We start from the raw sequence: 14,601 nt of genomic DNA on the forward strand, positions 1-14,601 counted from the left end.
GGACGGAGACTAGTCGCCACGGCTCCTGCCAGGCAGATGGAAGGGGAGCAGCTCTGGGCTCCGAGCTCCTCATGCGGCCCAGGAAGCCCCAGACGGCCATCTGCGTATTAGGAAGTCAGGAATGCGCACTCTGACCTCTGGGAGACACTACAACAAGAATGTACCTATTCAAAAGAAGGAACGAGAAGAAACAAAGAAGCAGAACAGCACAGCGTCTCATGACATGGGATTTTACACCCAAGCCCGGGGCGAGGACATGGTGTGAGCAGACCCTCGCTCTCACACAACTCCACACTGCACCTGGACTTAGAAGCCAACGATCTGCTGCACACAGAAAGGCTGGGCGTGGCCCCCGGCACCGCACAAACACTGGGACCCTGACTAAGAGGAAACAATGGCTACACTTGTCTCAGAGAAAGGCAACAGGGCTTTCCTGGAGATAAAAACAGACACTTTGTAACACTAAGAGACTCAATCCACCAGGGAGATACAATTCCACATTGTTTTGCATGTAGTAAAGTGACCTCAAAACAGTGAATGCAAAAATGACAAGAAATGAACCCATTCACAACCACAGTGTAAGAGCTGAGCACATGTCTCTTCTCAGTGACGGAAAGCAGACTCCCTGTCCCCGATCAGTCAGCACAGGGCACATGTGAAGACCAGGACGGACACAGCTCCCTGTCCAGAGCCCCACACCCAAGGGCTGGAATCCCACCCTCTCATACACAGGGCGCGACACAGGCTCGGCGAACCTCACGGGACTGACACCACACCACTGCGCACACGCTGGGCTAAGCTAGAAAGCAAAAAATGCAAGTAACTTCAAAAACCGCAGCTTTGAAAATGAGGCAATACCCTCCTAAATAACCCGTGGGTCAAAAAAAAATTGGGAAGAAAACAAAAATAATTAACTTGCAGAATACAGCTCTGATTGGGAGAAAATTTATAATCTTACAATTACATATTTTAGAAAAAATTAAGAATGAAGACCGACTGTCCTGTCACCCGGCCCTGGCACTCCGTCCAGGCTCAGGCCCACCACCTGGTGTGGACAGCTCAGGCCCACCACCTGGTGTGGACAGCTCAGACCCACCACCTGGCATGGGCAGTGCAGACCGGGCACAGCAGCCCCTTCCAACCTCTGCCCACTCGCTGCCGCCCAAGCACTCTCTTAGGGCCCAGGGCAGCAGGCCTCTGACCATGCCCCCGTCTTTCACAGTCCCAGGGAACAGCACAGCGTGGGGCCAGCAGCCTGGTCCAGACCCAGACAGTAACCCTACCCAGCCCCTCCGCCTTTGAAGACAGGAAGTGAGGAGAGCCAGGCCAAAGTCCCTTTGCAAGCTGCCTGCCTCAGTTCCTCCAGCCTCTCTCTGGGCAGGGGAGCAGGAAAGGGCAGCTCTGGCCCACCTAGGGGCCAAACTTCTGGTCTGAGTCTCGGGGCCTGGAATTCACAGCACCCCTGGCCATCCCACAGTCAAGTGTGGCCCCCAGTCCTCAAGACAGAGGCCTGTCATCAGCACCAATGTGCAGAGGAGGAAACAGGCTGAGGGGCTGATGACCTGCTAAGGTCACCAGCCACTAGCTGGATGGCCAGGCCCCTTGGCACAACTCGGGATGCCTACCGACTGAGCACCACCCAGCCTGAGGACATACATTCTGCATCTGAAACTTGGGCCTCCGTGCCCCGGCCCCATCTGCGTCCACAAAGAGCATGCCCACTTAGCTCCTGGACGCCCTGCTGGGATTCTGTCACCCAGGACCCGCTAGAGCAGCGGTTCTCAACCTGTGGGTCGCGACCCCTGCTCTAGAGAGGGCAGCCAGGCTGGCCATCAGCCCACATCAGATTCTTGCTGAGGGAGGGCCAGGGCTCACACCCCCTCCTGGGCCACCGCCTCACTGTCTGGGCTTTGCCCCTGCCCCTCCCACCTGTTCCGCTTCAGTGCCAACGCCCCGTGTGCACCCTGCAGCTGGTGCGAAGCCCTGGAGGAGTGGCTCAGCAGGCCACACGAGGGCACGCAGGCCCACACTCAGTGCCAACGCCCTGTGTGCACCCTGCAGCTGGTGCGGAGCCCTGGAGGAGTGGCTCAGCAGGCCACACGAGGGCACGCAGGCCCACACTCAGTGCCAACGCCCCGTGTGCACCCTGCAGCTGGTGCGAAGCCCTGGAGGAGTGGCTCAGCAGGCCACACGAGGGCACGCAGGCCCACACTCAGTGCCAACGCCCTGTGTGCACCCTGCAGCTGGTGCGAAGCCCTGGAGGAGTGGCTCAGCAGGCCACACGAGGGCACGCAGGCCCACACTCAGTGCCAACGCCCTGTGTGCACCCTGCAGCTGGTGTGGAGCCCTGGAGGAGTAGCTCAGCAGGCCACACGAGGGCACGCAGGCCCACACTCAGTGCCAACGCCCCGTGTGCACCCTGCAGCTGGTGTGGAGCCCTGGAGGAGTAGCTCAGCAGGCCACACGAGGGCACGCAGGCCCACCCTCAGGTGCACACTGCTGCCCACACCGGGAAGGCCAGGGCTGCCCAGCCTCACCTGCCTCTGGGAAGAGGGTCGCCTGTACACAGTCTGGAATGGCAGTCGCTCAACAAACAGCGTGGCTCCTTGCCCTCCCTCGGCCGTCTCCTGATGGCGCTGACAGTGCTCTTGTCTGCACCGGGCAGCTCCCGGGCGGCAACACAGACACAGCCCCAGGCAGAAGGTGGGTAACCGGGAGGCCTGGCATGGAGGCAGAGCAGAAAGTCCTCCTCACACTCCAGGAGCTGATGAACCCGGGGGCTGTGGCCTCCTAGAGGCCGGAGCAGCAGCAGCAGCAGATGACCTGGGGCCCCCTGCCTGGTGCGGTCATTCTTAGCATCCGCAGCAACTCCAGGTGCAGGAGAGCCAGGCCTGCTCCAGCACCAGCCCTGACCCCCATGGTGCTCACTGAGCACTCTGCTCAGAAGTCCCCACCTCTGGCCCTCAGGACGCCCTGCCCAGCCTGGCACCACCTCCCCGTCTCCTGGCCAATCTCTCTGCCTGCACCCTGCCACCAAGAGTCGCATCTGTGCTGGTGGAATCCCTTTTTGTCCCCGGGTTCTCTGTGGGGGGGGCCTCAGCAGGCTGGTCCACAGGCCACAGGCCAGGACAGCACCTAGGGCATGGTGACGTTCAGTGACCGTCAGTTTACTAGGGGCAGGGATGGAGTAACTAAAAGCAGGACAGCATGTCCTGTGGGCCAGAGGCTCCAGCCGGGCTGCCTCCTTCCACAGCCCCTGCCTGCCAGCACTGCATTGAGCAGGAGACACTGGGGGAACCAGCACTTCCTGCTCACCAGGAACCTGCCCCAACCTCCAGTGGACCCAGACCCATGTTCTATTTTTTTTATTTTTCTGAATTGAGAAGCGGGGAGGCAGTCAGACAGACTCCCACTTGCGCCAGACCAGGATCCATTTGGCATGCCCACCAAGGGGCGATGCTCTGCCTATCTGGGACATTGATCTGTTATAACCAGGGCCATTCTAGCACCTGAGGCGGAGGCCATGGAGCCATCCTCAGCGCCTGGGCCAACTTTGCTCCAATGGAGCCTCGGCTGTGGGAAGGGAAGAGAGAGACAGAGAGGAAGGAGAGGGGGAGGGGTGGAGAAGCAGATGGGCGCTTCTCCTGAGTGCCCTGGCCGGGAATCGAACCTGGGACTTCCACACGTGGGGTAAACGCTCTACCACTGAGCCAACCTGCCAGGGCCCAAGACCCACGTTCTCGTGAAAGTCTGCCCTGGAGGGAGGGAGGGGCTGGGCCCAGGAGAGCTGGCGAGACGGACCCCCTGATGAGGCAACTGAAGGAAGAGCACTGGGCCAGGGCGTGGGCAGGGCTGGATGGGCAAGGAGGCCCACCTGACTCAGCAGACCAGGGCACAGTGTGACCCCTAGGCATACCACCTCCATCATCAGACACAAGGAACAGCCCAAGCTATCTCCAACCCAGGAGCCAGGCCCAGAGGAAGGGTGCTGCAGACACCCTGGGGCCAGGCTCCAGCCATCCTGTGGACACCCCCCTCCAGGCCTCAGCTTCTCTGTATGACTCAAGTGCCCCCGCTCCACAGATCATGGGTCCCCTAGAGACCAAGGCTGCCTGGGCATCACGCAAGCTGCGGGTGCACTCACGACTCCCACCAGCTCTTATGGGGTAATTAATTAGCGCAGCCGTGACAAACGTAAAACTGGAGCCTCCAATGTGCCTGGTAATTTATGCAGGACTCAAGATCGTGGTGCCTGCCTGGTGAGCCCCTAACTCAGCGTTTTCTTTTTCCCTTATGAAAGCAGGACTCCAGATTTAACTACTCTCACGCCCTTTCCAGTGTCTGCCGTAGGAAAACTGAACAGCCCACCACACACGGAGAGCGTGAGGGATCACAGACCCTTCTGTGGTGGGAGGGCCTGCAGCACCGCAAGCACCCAGTGGCTCCTCCTGCGGTCTGCACAGCAGCCCAGGGAAAGGATCCTGTTTGGGTCACAAATGTGCAAAGGGGCAAGGCAATGCCAGCACCAGCCTGGAGGTTCCTGCCAGGCCATGCAGCCCCTCAGGAAAACCCCAGGACGAGCGCAGGATGCAGGCTGCTCCCAGGATCCTTGGAAGAAGGCAGGAACACCACGAGAAAGTCTCCTGGCCTTGGCCTCGCACCCGCCCCTGCCAGAACCCAGCATGCCCTCCTGCCCTCCCACCTGCCTTCCTCATCCTCAGCTTCGGCTGGGAGCCGGGGCCCTTCCGGGGGGCTGTGGCAGAAGTGCTGCTTGTCCCTGCGCACCACATTGGCCAGGAGAGAGGTCCCTGAGCTCACAACAGGCCTCCTGCTCCCCAGGAGGGTTGGGACCAGTGGCCTCGGGCTATCTCAGGAAAGGAGCACTGGCCAGTGCCCTGCGGCGCTCACGGCTGGCCAGTGCCGTGCGGCGCTCACGGCTGGCCAGTGCCCTGCGGCGCTCACGGCTGGCCAGTGCCGTGCGGCGCTCACGGCTGGCCAGTGCCGTGCGGCGCTCAAGGCTGGCCAGTGCCGTGCGGCGCTCACGGCTGGCCAGTGCCGTGCGGCGCTCAAGGCTGGCCAGTGCCGTGCGGCGCTCAAGCCTGGCCAGTGCCGTGCGGCGCTCAAGCCTGGCCAGTGCCGTGCGGCGCTCACGGCTGGCCAGTGCCGTGCGGCGCTCAAGGCTGGCCAGTGCCGTGCGGCGCTCACGGCTGGCCAGTGCCGTGCGGCGCTCAAGCCTGGCCAGTGCCGTGCGGCGCTCAAGCCTGGCCAGTGCCGTGCGGCGCTCAAGCCTGGCCAGTGCCGTGCGGCGCTCACGGCTGGCCTGGGCAGGAGTGACGCCCCCACAACCAGGCTTCTCTGTTCTCACAGTACCACGTCCTGGAGTTTAGGCACGCACTCCATGACAGTCGGCCTTCCAACTCACAGTCCACCCAGCAACCTGGCCACTCTAAGGCCCCTCTGCTCCCAAGCACTCCAAAGCACCGTGGGAAAGTACCAGTGGTGAGAAAATCCCTACTTCCTGTGGGAACCCAGGACAAGGCTCCCTCCACCCACTGACCCTCCATTGCCCTGAGGCCAGTACAGGACACACGCAGGGAGGCCCAGCACCAAGCAGCAGGCTGTTGGGCTGCGTCCCCAAAGCAATGCGGCGGTGCTGCCTGGCCCACTGGATGCACTCGGTCAGAGAGGTGGGGCCGGTGAGAGGCACAGAGCCTAGTCTGAGGAGGTGGGGGCTCGTGAGAGGGGCAGCCCTAGTCAGTGGAATGAAAACTGCACCTTCCTATCAACATAGCCCTGCTCACACAAGCGTGAGCCCCTCACCAGGCCCGCACCCTCAGCCACCACACTGGCTCCTCTCCGTGCAGTCTGGGACTTCCCAGAGAGGAGGGTAGAAAATGGCAGCAGGACGCTCCCACCCCGGTGACTTCTGGGAGCTGAGGACACCAACACTCACCATGGCTTTTCCTTGGCAAACGACAGCAAGTGTTTCCCCCTAGCTGCAGGGGTCCCGTGATCTGTTGCCACCATGAAAGCCCCTAGCCTGGGGCCCAGGGAGTCGGGTGGGCCGCCAGCCCCATGCAGCAGACAGCAAGACTGGGATTCCCTTCCGGCCTGGCCTGGGTGTGTGTGGGCTGGGCAGCACCCTCTCTGCATTCGGGAGCCAGGCTCAGTGGCACGCATCCGGTCTGTCACTTCGTGTGGCCCTGTGGCCCAAGGCTCGGTGTGCCTTCAGGAGCATGAGCCACGGAGCTGGCCCTGAACCCCCGGGCCCCGCACAGAGGTAGAGCCTCCCTGGGCTGTGTGTGCTGTGAGCACCACTCACTGTATGACTAATTGCCACAATTAAATGGGTGGTAAACTGGAAACCACTTTTGAAGTCTATGAAAGGTTTTCTTCTCTCCTGCCTCCTCCAGCGTCTGTCGGCCCTCAGACCAGATCCTGCGGCCTCTCAGGGCAGCCGCAGTGTGGGAGCCCCGCCAGTCAGCAAACGTGCTCCCGGGGCCCTTTCTCAGGTGTCCTCTCTCGGTCCCCCAGCTGCCAACTGACCATCCCCAGGAGGAAAGGGAAGTGAGGAAGGCAGGAGGCATGCTGACCGCAGCACTGGAGACCCCCACAGCCCTCTGCTTCCTCAGGAGCATAAGGGTCCCCCAGGCCTCCCCCCCAGCCAAAGTCCGAGGAGCCCAAAGAAGCAGGCCCTTGGAGGGCAGGGGAGCAGGGAGGGGAGCGAGGGGACAGACGGAGGAGGGAGCGCTGAGGAGGCAGCCCGGAATCTTCACAACTCAGTCCCCAGGGGGCCTGCGGCCCCAGCCTGCTGAACAATGCAGTTTTGAATTCAATTAAAGCGATTATCTGTTGTGCCAAATAAATTGTGTACAGCATATATCCTGCAGCATGCTACACCTCCGGGCTCATTATTCCCTAACTGTTTCCTCCTGTTTATGCGCTCTCAAATTAAATTGCTGATAATATGCGCCAAAATAAAAAATGAGCACACCTTGTCCCAGGAAAATTGATTCTCCCTCTCCCTGAGCCGGCGATCGCCAGGTTTTATATACTCTGTTCCTGGTGATCATTAGTAATTCAATTTTCTTTTTATTAGCCCCTTATCTGCTGAGCAATATAGTGGCAGAGCTGACCTCTTTCACACGGGTAAATGTTTAAAATCTTTTCCCTGATTAATTTTGCCAGTTAAGAAAAAGAGGAGAAATGGTCCGGCTCTTAGCCATCACAATGAATAAAGCTTAATGTTGATTGTGATGAAATTTCTAATGCCAGGGAAATTGATTGAACGCGGCAATTACACTGCAACAGTAACTCAAGGGAGATGGGATCGCCTTCTCCTGGCCATAGCCTTTTGGTTATTTAAAACAATCCAATTTGCAAGGATAATTATGTATTAGTGTTTTATCTGCCACTTGAAATGAACAGGGGAGTTTCGATACCGGCCCAGCATTAGCAGGTTATTGCTGCAAATTACTTGATATCTGCTTTCTTTCACATAAAGAGGAAATTAGGCAATCAATTACTAGAAAAAAGTAAACTGAAGAATAAGAAGGGCAAGTGCGCCCTCTGCTGGCCACCAGGCACCACAGCAGGGCTGAGTGGGGAACTGGGGCTGGACTTCTGCCACCAGCGACCACCACTGGGCTCGCTTTGCTCTGCCACCCTGGGATGGAGTCCACACTCGCCAGGGCACATAGGACGTGGCAGCCAAAGGGCAGGTGGGCAGCCAGTGCCCTGCGGCTTAACCTCATCACATTCCCCCCAGGGGGCCCCACACCCGCCCTCTAGTGGCCATCCCGGACACAGGCCAGTGCTCAGCTCGGCCCGGCAGTCCTCGGGCAAGTGCTCAGGGGCGCAGGACAAGGAAAGGCCCCTAGCTGGGCCACCAGACAGCAGACACGGCACTGTCACGAGAGCATTAGTCCCAAGCCGAACTGCCTGGGGCCAAGCCTGCCCTGCCCAAACCCTGCTTCCTCCGTATTTCACGAGTGCCAGCCTGGGAAGCCGCTGCCACACACGCCCCAGCTGCTCAGGGCAGGAAGAGGCCACCACAGGACCAGGGGCCCTGCAGCACCACAGCGACCGCCTGCCTCCCCGGTGCCCACTCTGCACACCCCAGGCCCCTACCACGGGTCCCCAGCCCACGCCAGACAGGCAGCACCTCCCTCAATGTGCTGCCGTCACCTCGCAGCGGGGCCGCACCCGGGACATTGCCCCACACTGTTCAGGAAACAGTGCCTCACGGGAGGGCGAAGCCGACCCCCAGCTCAGCACAGTCGGCAGGCCGCAGGAGCCCCGAAGCTCCTCCTCAAGGACTGCATGGCAGCCCCTCTTACCTCCTTCCATTCCTAACAACAGGAAGGCAGCTGGGCCGCCCCTGTGGGCCCGCCCTCCCCAGCAGTTCCCTCCGGTCCTCATACCTTCCTTGGCGGGGAGGTGGGTCCGGGCGGGAGGCAGGCAGCACAGCCGGTGCCTGGGGACCTGCATCAGGCCCTTGGTAGGGGTCTTCTTCGGAACGAGGCCGCTCTTCCCCCGGAGGGCCTGCCTCCGCCGTAAGCTGAACTGGCTCTTCGTGGCAGCAGGTGGAGGGCTGCTCTTCTTGTCCCCAGGAGAGCTGCAGAGATAACGAGCAGGCAGCTCTCAACAGGCCCTGCCCTCGGCGGGCGACGCCCCCACCCACGCTGGCCCACTCAGATCCCAGCACCACGAAAGCACCATGGAGTCGGCCCCAGGAGGCAGCCGACTGGGCCCCACAAGTGCCAGCCTCCCTGCCCCGCCTTCCCCTCAGCAGCAGCAGCAGTGGGAGGGTCCCAGGACCCCTGCGCCAGGGAAGGTAGAGAGCTGAGGAGGGAGGCCCTGCCTTTGACCCCACCCTGTCTGTCTCCTCCATCTCCCCAGGGCAAATGAGCCCCCAATGGAGCTGGGGGTGTCCGGAGGAGGAGGAGCTGCCACAGCACCCCCAGCCCAGTGTGCAGGAGGCACTACTCAGAGCTCCCCTATCCACCCTCCCGAAATGGAGGAGGCTGCCATCCAGAAAAAGATGGGGTCGCCAGACAGGGACAGCGGGGTCAAAGACCAAGGTCAGACAAGGACCTGTGGAGGGGCACGCTGCTGTGTCTGAGGGCAGAGGGAGGTCACCTCAAATAAGTCCCTGACCCGAGACCAAGTGCTGAGCCATGGCACCGTCTTTGAGCTTCTTCACTGTCCACAAGGGTGGAAGCCAGGAGGGGGACATGGGGTCACCAGGCCACCCTGGGGCAGCCGTGCTCCCTGGGGGAGAGACAGGTCCTCCCACAGGCACACTACATTCTGTGTTTGCTCTGCCAGTGCTGGGCCAGACACAAAGCCTCCTGTCCACAAACTGGGCCCAGAAGGGAAGCTGCCCTAGCAGCCCTTCCCAACGGGAGGAAGGGTGGGATTGCTGGCACTGGCACTCACCTGCCCCCACCTGGCTGGGGGCCCCAAGGAAGCTCCTGGCCATGCTGAGCCGCCCTCACTCAGCAGTAAACCCCTTCTCACTCATCTCTGCTCACAAAGCTCTCCTCTCCCTCAGGCCTGACCATGCGGTGACCAGGCAGTGACCAGGTGGCAGGTGATGCTTCCGTTCTTCCTCCCACCCCCGGCAGGCAGGCCCTCCCACGGGCTCTGCATACCGAGGCGGGCACGTGCCGGCCCCAGCCCTGCCCTGCCTGCCCACACAGGACCCCGGGGTGTGGCTGGGACACGTACTTAGCAGGCCCTCCCACGGGCTCTGCATACCGAGGCGGGCACGTGCCGGCCCCAGCCCTGCCCTGCCTGCCCACACAGGACCCCGGGGTGTGGCTGGGACACGTACTTAGCAGGCCCTCCCACGGGCTCTGCATACCGAGGCGGGCACGTGCCGGCCCCAGCCCTGCCCTGCCTGCCCACACAGGACCCCGGGGTGTGGCTGGGACACGTACTTAGCAGGCCCTCGCCTCTTGATGATCTTGGTGCGACTCTTCACTTTGTAGGCTGAGAGCCCTGGGATCTCGCTGAAGTTGGGCTTCCAGTCACTGGATCCCACTGCTGGTTTGTCCCCCGAGGGTGACCTAGATGGGACTGGAGAGAGCTGGGAGGCACGGTCCTTGCTGCCAGCCTCCGACTGCCAACGGAAGGAGGAAGATGAAGAGGCCGAGGGGCTGGAGGCCTTCCACTTGTACTTGCTGGGGTTGGTCCCAGGTGTGGAGGACACGGCCAACTTCTTGGACTTGGCATCCACGTCGGCTCTGGGCTGCAGCTTTTCCACTCGCTCTGCTGTGCCAGAGGAGGTTGCACACGCGTTCTCCGCAGCTGCTCTGGGACCGAGGGCCCTCCGAGGGGTTCGGGGGCTCTTCACCGAAGCAGCCACCCATTTGTAGTTGTTTTTCCGGAACTTGTTGGTTCGAAAGGACACAAGCAGTGAGGGCTCCCGGGCCTGCCTGGGCCCGGAAGCTGGTCTAGCTGCACCTGCCACCGAGCCGGAGGGAGCTGGCTGATTTGTGTGGCCAGCATCCACTCTCCTGTCCCTAAGGAGCTGTGTGGAACAGCTGGACACAGGGTGAGAGCCCACCTTCCCAGCTGGGGCTGTACCACTGCGCGGGGGCAGGGTGGGAGGCAGGAAGCGTGCCTTCACAGACACTGTGCTCTCACTGAGTGTCCGCCGGGACTCTGAGGGGCTGTCACTCAAGCTGCTCATAGACTTCACCACCCGGGGCTTCCCAGCCTCCTTTAGGCAGACCAGAGGGGGGTCCTCTGCATAGCAGGTCCCCTTGGCTCTTCCTGGCTTCAAGGGCTGCCCACCAGGGGGCTCGCCTTCACCCTCCTGAGGCCTGTGGTCACTCCAAGGTGGGTCCACGTTTTCTTCCAAAGAGCGAGAGACCCCTGCAGTGCTAGCCACGCCGGGCTTTGGTGGCGGTTTGATTTTGATGACCATGCTCTGATCTGAACTGAGCTGGACCTGCCTCTCCAGGACGTATGGCTGGGGGTCCGGACCCTGGCTGCCCCCAGCCTCGAGGGTCGGCTGCACAGCACAGTCGCCAGGCGGGTCCAAGGATGCCAGGGGCTGGTTCACAAGGGAGTACTTCTTGCGCCACGCCGGCCCCTGGCTCAGGGAGAAGCCCCTCCGGCTCGGACGAGGGTAACGAGCGCTAAAGGCTCTGCTGCTATTGTAGGCTGGTGGCTGCCACCGGGAAGTGGCTGAGGGGCCCGGGCCAGGGGCATTGCCATGGAGGTTTTTGTAGTCGTCAATCAAACCTAAGAAGACAGAATCACAGGCTGAACCAGAGGATCAAAGTAAAATGAGCCTGTCCTGTGACGGCACAGTGGATAAAGCATTGACCTGGAAATGCTGAGGTTGCCGGTTAGAAACCCTGGGCTTGCCTGGTCAAGGCACATATGGGAGTTGATGCTTCCAGCTCCTCCCCCCCTTCTCTCTCTCTGTCTCTCCCTCTCCTCTCTAAAATGAATAAATAAATTAAAAATAAATAAATAAATAAGAAAAAAAAGTAAACTGAGCAATCGTCCCCTGGAGTGGCATCAGCTGATAAGACACCCCACAGACTCCATCTCCCTCCTGATCCCTCTGAGTCTGAGAACCAGTGACTGACAGTTCATCCTAAATCTTAGGCCTGTCTTTTCCACGAGCCTTTTCCCATCGGTCCTACTTCAGTCCTATTTCTGGTTACCTATCCAGAAAATGCACCCCTGTGGCATAATATTGCCTATTTGCTGGGAATATTATTCCAGGTCCAGAGTCCTTTAAGGAGCAGCATCACTGAATATGAAGAGACCAGCAAGGCCCCACACGGCAATGCCTCGACAAGAAGGGGGCCAGCGGTCACGGAAGCCCTCTAACTTGCTCACCCATGGAAAGTTAAGACTACAACTCAATGACCTCCCTGCCCGTTACACAGGACAATGAGTGGAAGACAACTGACAACCCTGGGCACTCAACACTTGACAAAAATGTCACAAGTGCTCCCCTCAGGAGATGGAGGGCTGATCATCAAACCGGACCCGCAGTGCAGTGAACTGACATGACCACGACAAGGACAGGGCCTTTCCAAGGAGGCCCCTGGACGGGTGTCCTGCAAGGAGGGGCACAGGCCTCGGCTGGAACAACCCACACTAACAACTAGTAGACAGCCCCTACCCCCCACCCCAGTTACAACACTCCTCCAACCAAGGTCCTGCTCCCAGACCCAAAAAGAACCATGTCCAGACCCGGGGACACCTCTGCCTGCTATGATGGAAGCCCAAGAAGTGGCTCAAAGGAGAGGTCAGCACACCTAGACTCACCCTATGCGCACTTCCCAAGTTCTTAAGTTTTCTCTTTATGCGAATAACTTGGAAAGAGGACATTTTTTTTAAAGTGCAGAGACTGCCCACCTTGGATCTAAAAATTGAGAATTTTTGAAACTGAAACGCCAGGGGAGTGCGACTGCACGGAGGGAAGGAGGATCAACATGGGGCGTCGGGAAAGAAACGCGCCCCCCTGCCCCCCGCCCCGTGCCTGGGAGAAGCTCGCCCCCCAGCCCGCACCAGAGCCCTGCCTCCCACTGTCGCCGAGGAGGTGCCCGCCCGCGGGGGTGGGGGGCCGCCTCCGGCCGGCGACTGAACAACAGTCCCGCCGCCCCCACCCGCCGCGCGGGAAGGACCCGCGGAACCCGTCCAACGAAGCCCGGGCAGGGGGCGACGCGGCCCGGCCGGCCCGACAGCACCTCCCGGCCCCCATCCCCTGCCTGACCCTACCCCCACCCGCCGCCCCCAGACCCAACCTGGCTGTAGAAACCGCGGGCGAAGAGCGACCCCCAAGAGCTGAGGGGAAAGAAAGGGACGCGCGACCCCAACCGGGCCCGACCCACCCTGCAGGAGGCGGATCTGCCGCCGTAACATCTCCTTTTCCTCCATCCCCGGAGTCCGCGACGCCCGGCCAGGCCCCCGCGACGTCATCGCCGCGCGACCGTTTCCCCGCGGGCGGGGCGGGGCGGGGCGGGGATCGGGAGGCTCCGAGTCTGCGCACTGAGGCTCGGCCGGGGCCTCCGCCAGGTCGCGAGGGACGTCCGGTCGCCCTGGCAACGCCTGCGGGGCCGCGCACGCGCAGAGCAGAGACCCGAGAAGTAGCTCCCGAGAGCCTACGCCCCCTGGGGGAACTCCTCCTCCCTCCAGGCTCTCGGGTGGGGGATAGGTGGTTGGCAGGCTGGGACCACTCCTCATGGATGTCCCTCTTCGCGTTTATCCCAGAAGGAGGGGAGCAGGAAGTGACTAGGAGAGAACTGCTCTCGAGGCCCCCCCGAAGGTCCTTTCACCCCATCCTCACATCCCGCAAGCACCCTCACCGCCAAGCTTGACCCTCAGACCCTGAGACAGATCCTCCTGGAAGAAAAGGTTATTATTATGGGTCTGCTGTGCTCTCCATCACGGCTCTCAGGGACCACGAAGGATGAGGTGGTGTGAGTTTTCACCGTGACCGTCTTCCATGTGCCTGCCCACTGGGCAGATCTCGGCAGTGTGCCCGTCTACGTGGAAGAGACCCCACCCTGGGCCGGGATTCCCGTAGCGAGGCTTCTAGCTGGAGCGAAGCAGGGAGGCTCACGACACCCGAAGCAGGACCAAGGAGCTGCTTCCCCCACACACACAGGCCTGGTGGGGTGGGCTGGGTTCCGTGCCTCCCACACCCCAGCCGGCTGAAAGCCCCTGGACGCAGCAGGCCTCAGGCCTGGGGCCCCAAAAGGAAGCTGGACGGATAGGGGTGTGCCAGGGAAGGGAAGCTAGAGGTGGGGCCTGGGCGCTGGGAATTTCCAACCGCCTGCGCACTCTCCTCCTGACTCCTGAGGCGCCTCTGAACCTGAGATTCCCGGCCCCGCCTCCAGAGCCGACGGGGCGGGGCTTTGCCTGGCTGCCCCTATCACCAGCGATCCCAGAACCTTGATTGAGTGCCCCATGGGCGGGGCCTGCGGACCACCTGTCAGGAGCTGGGGGGGGGGGGCACTCTGTGGAACTGTTTATGTTTACTAGGCTCACTCCTGGGGACTTGGTGTCCTCCCCAGCTCTGAACCCCCAGGGCCTGCCCACACCTTGCCCCTTCCCTGAGCTGGATGAGTGCCCACCTCCCCACAGGCCCTCAGACAATAGAGCTCCCAGGCCTGCACCCTAGACCCCTGGCATGAGGAGAAACCACAGCCAGGCACCAGAGGAGGCCAACCCCCCGACCACCCACCCCATCCCCCTACCCCTCAGAGGGCTTGCACCTGCCAGTGTCCAGACCAGGGTACCCAGCAGTTGGGGACTTCTGCTTGCACAAGACAAATGTTTCTTTTCTGTTTGAATAGGCCTTTCCTGTTACTGCAGCTGCAACATGCCCGCAGGGGAAGTCCACTTCTGGTTCATTGTGACAGCCCTCATGGGAAGAGCCCCTGACACAGGTGCTGGTCTACACCTGTTGATCAAGTGAATGAATGTTCAGAGCTTTCAGGGTGAGGGTCAGGCCAGCAGCCCTAGTGCAGGCTCCAGAGTGTCCTGGGCTAAAGGCTGAGAGGCTAGATGTGGAGCAGCAGAAGGGGTGTGGGGCCCCGCGGCCTTGCGTGACTTGCACATGAC

The 14,601-nt window shown here is 61.1% G+C and overlaps 1 protein-coding gene across 1 annotated transcript in view; it reads right to left on the bottom strand.

Annotated features, from left to right (window-relative positions):
- Positions 1 to 12,969, bottom strand: part of ZC3H3 (zinc finger CCCH-type containing 3) — an 81,853-nt gene extending 68,884 nt beyond the window's left edge. The window contains exons 1-3 of the mRNA XM_066379621.1: positions 12,867 to 12,969; positions 9,945 to 11,256; positions 8,424 to 8,617 (exon numbers count right to left, since the gene is read on the bottom strand). Coding sequence (XP_066235718.1) covers positions 8,424 to 8,617; positions 9,945 to 11,256; positions 12,867 to 12,954 — 1,594 coding nt within the window. The 5' untranslated portion in view covers positions 12,955 to 12,969. The remainder of the gene's footprint in view (positions 1 to 8,423; positions 8,618 to 9,944; positions 11,257 to 12,866) is intronic.
- Between the last annotated feature and the right edge of the window lie 1,632 nt (positions 12,970 to 14,601).

Source organism: Saccopteryx leptura, chromosome 3 (assembly GCF_036850995.1).
Source record: "Saccopteryx leptura isolate mSacLep1 chromosome 3, mSacLep1_pri_phased_curated, whole genome shotgun sequence".
In the NCBI taxonomy this organism is placed as follows: Eukaryota; Metazoa; Chordata; class Mammalia; order Chiroptera; family Emballonuridae; genus Saccopteryx; species Saccopteryx leptura.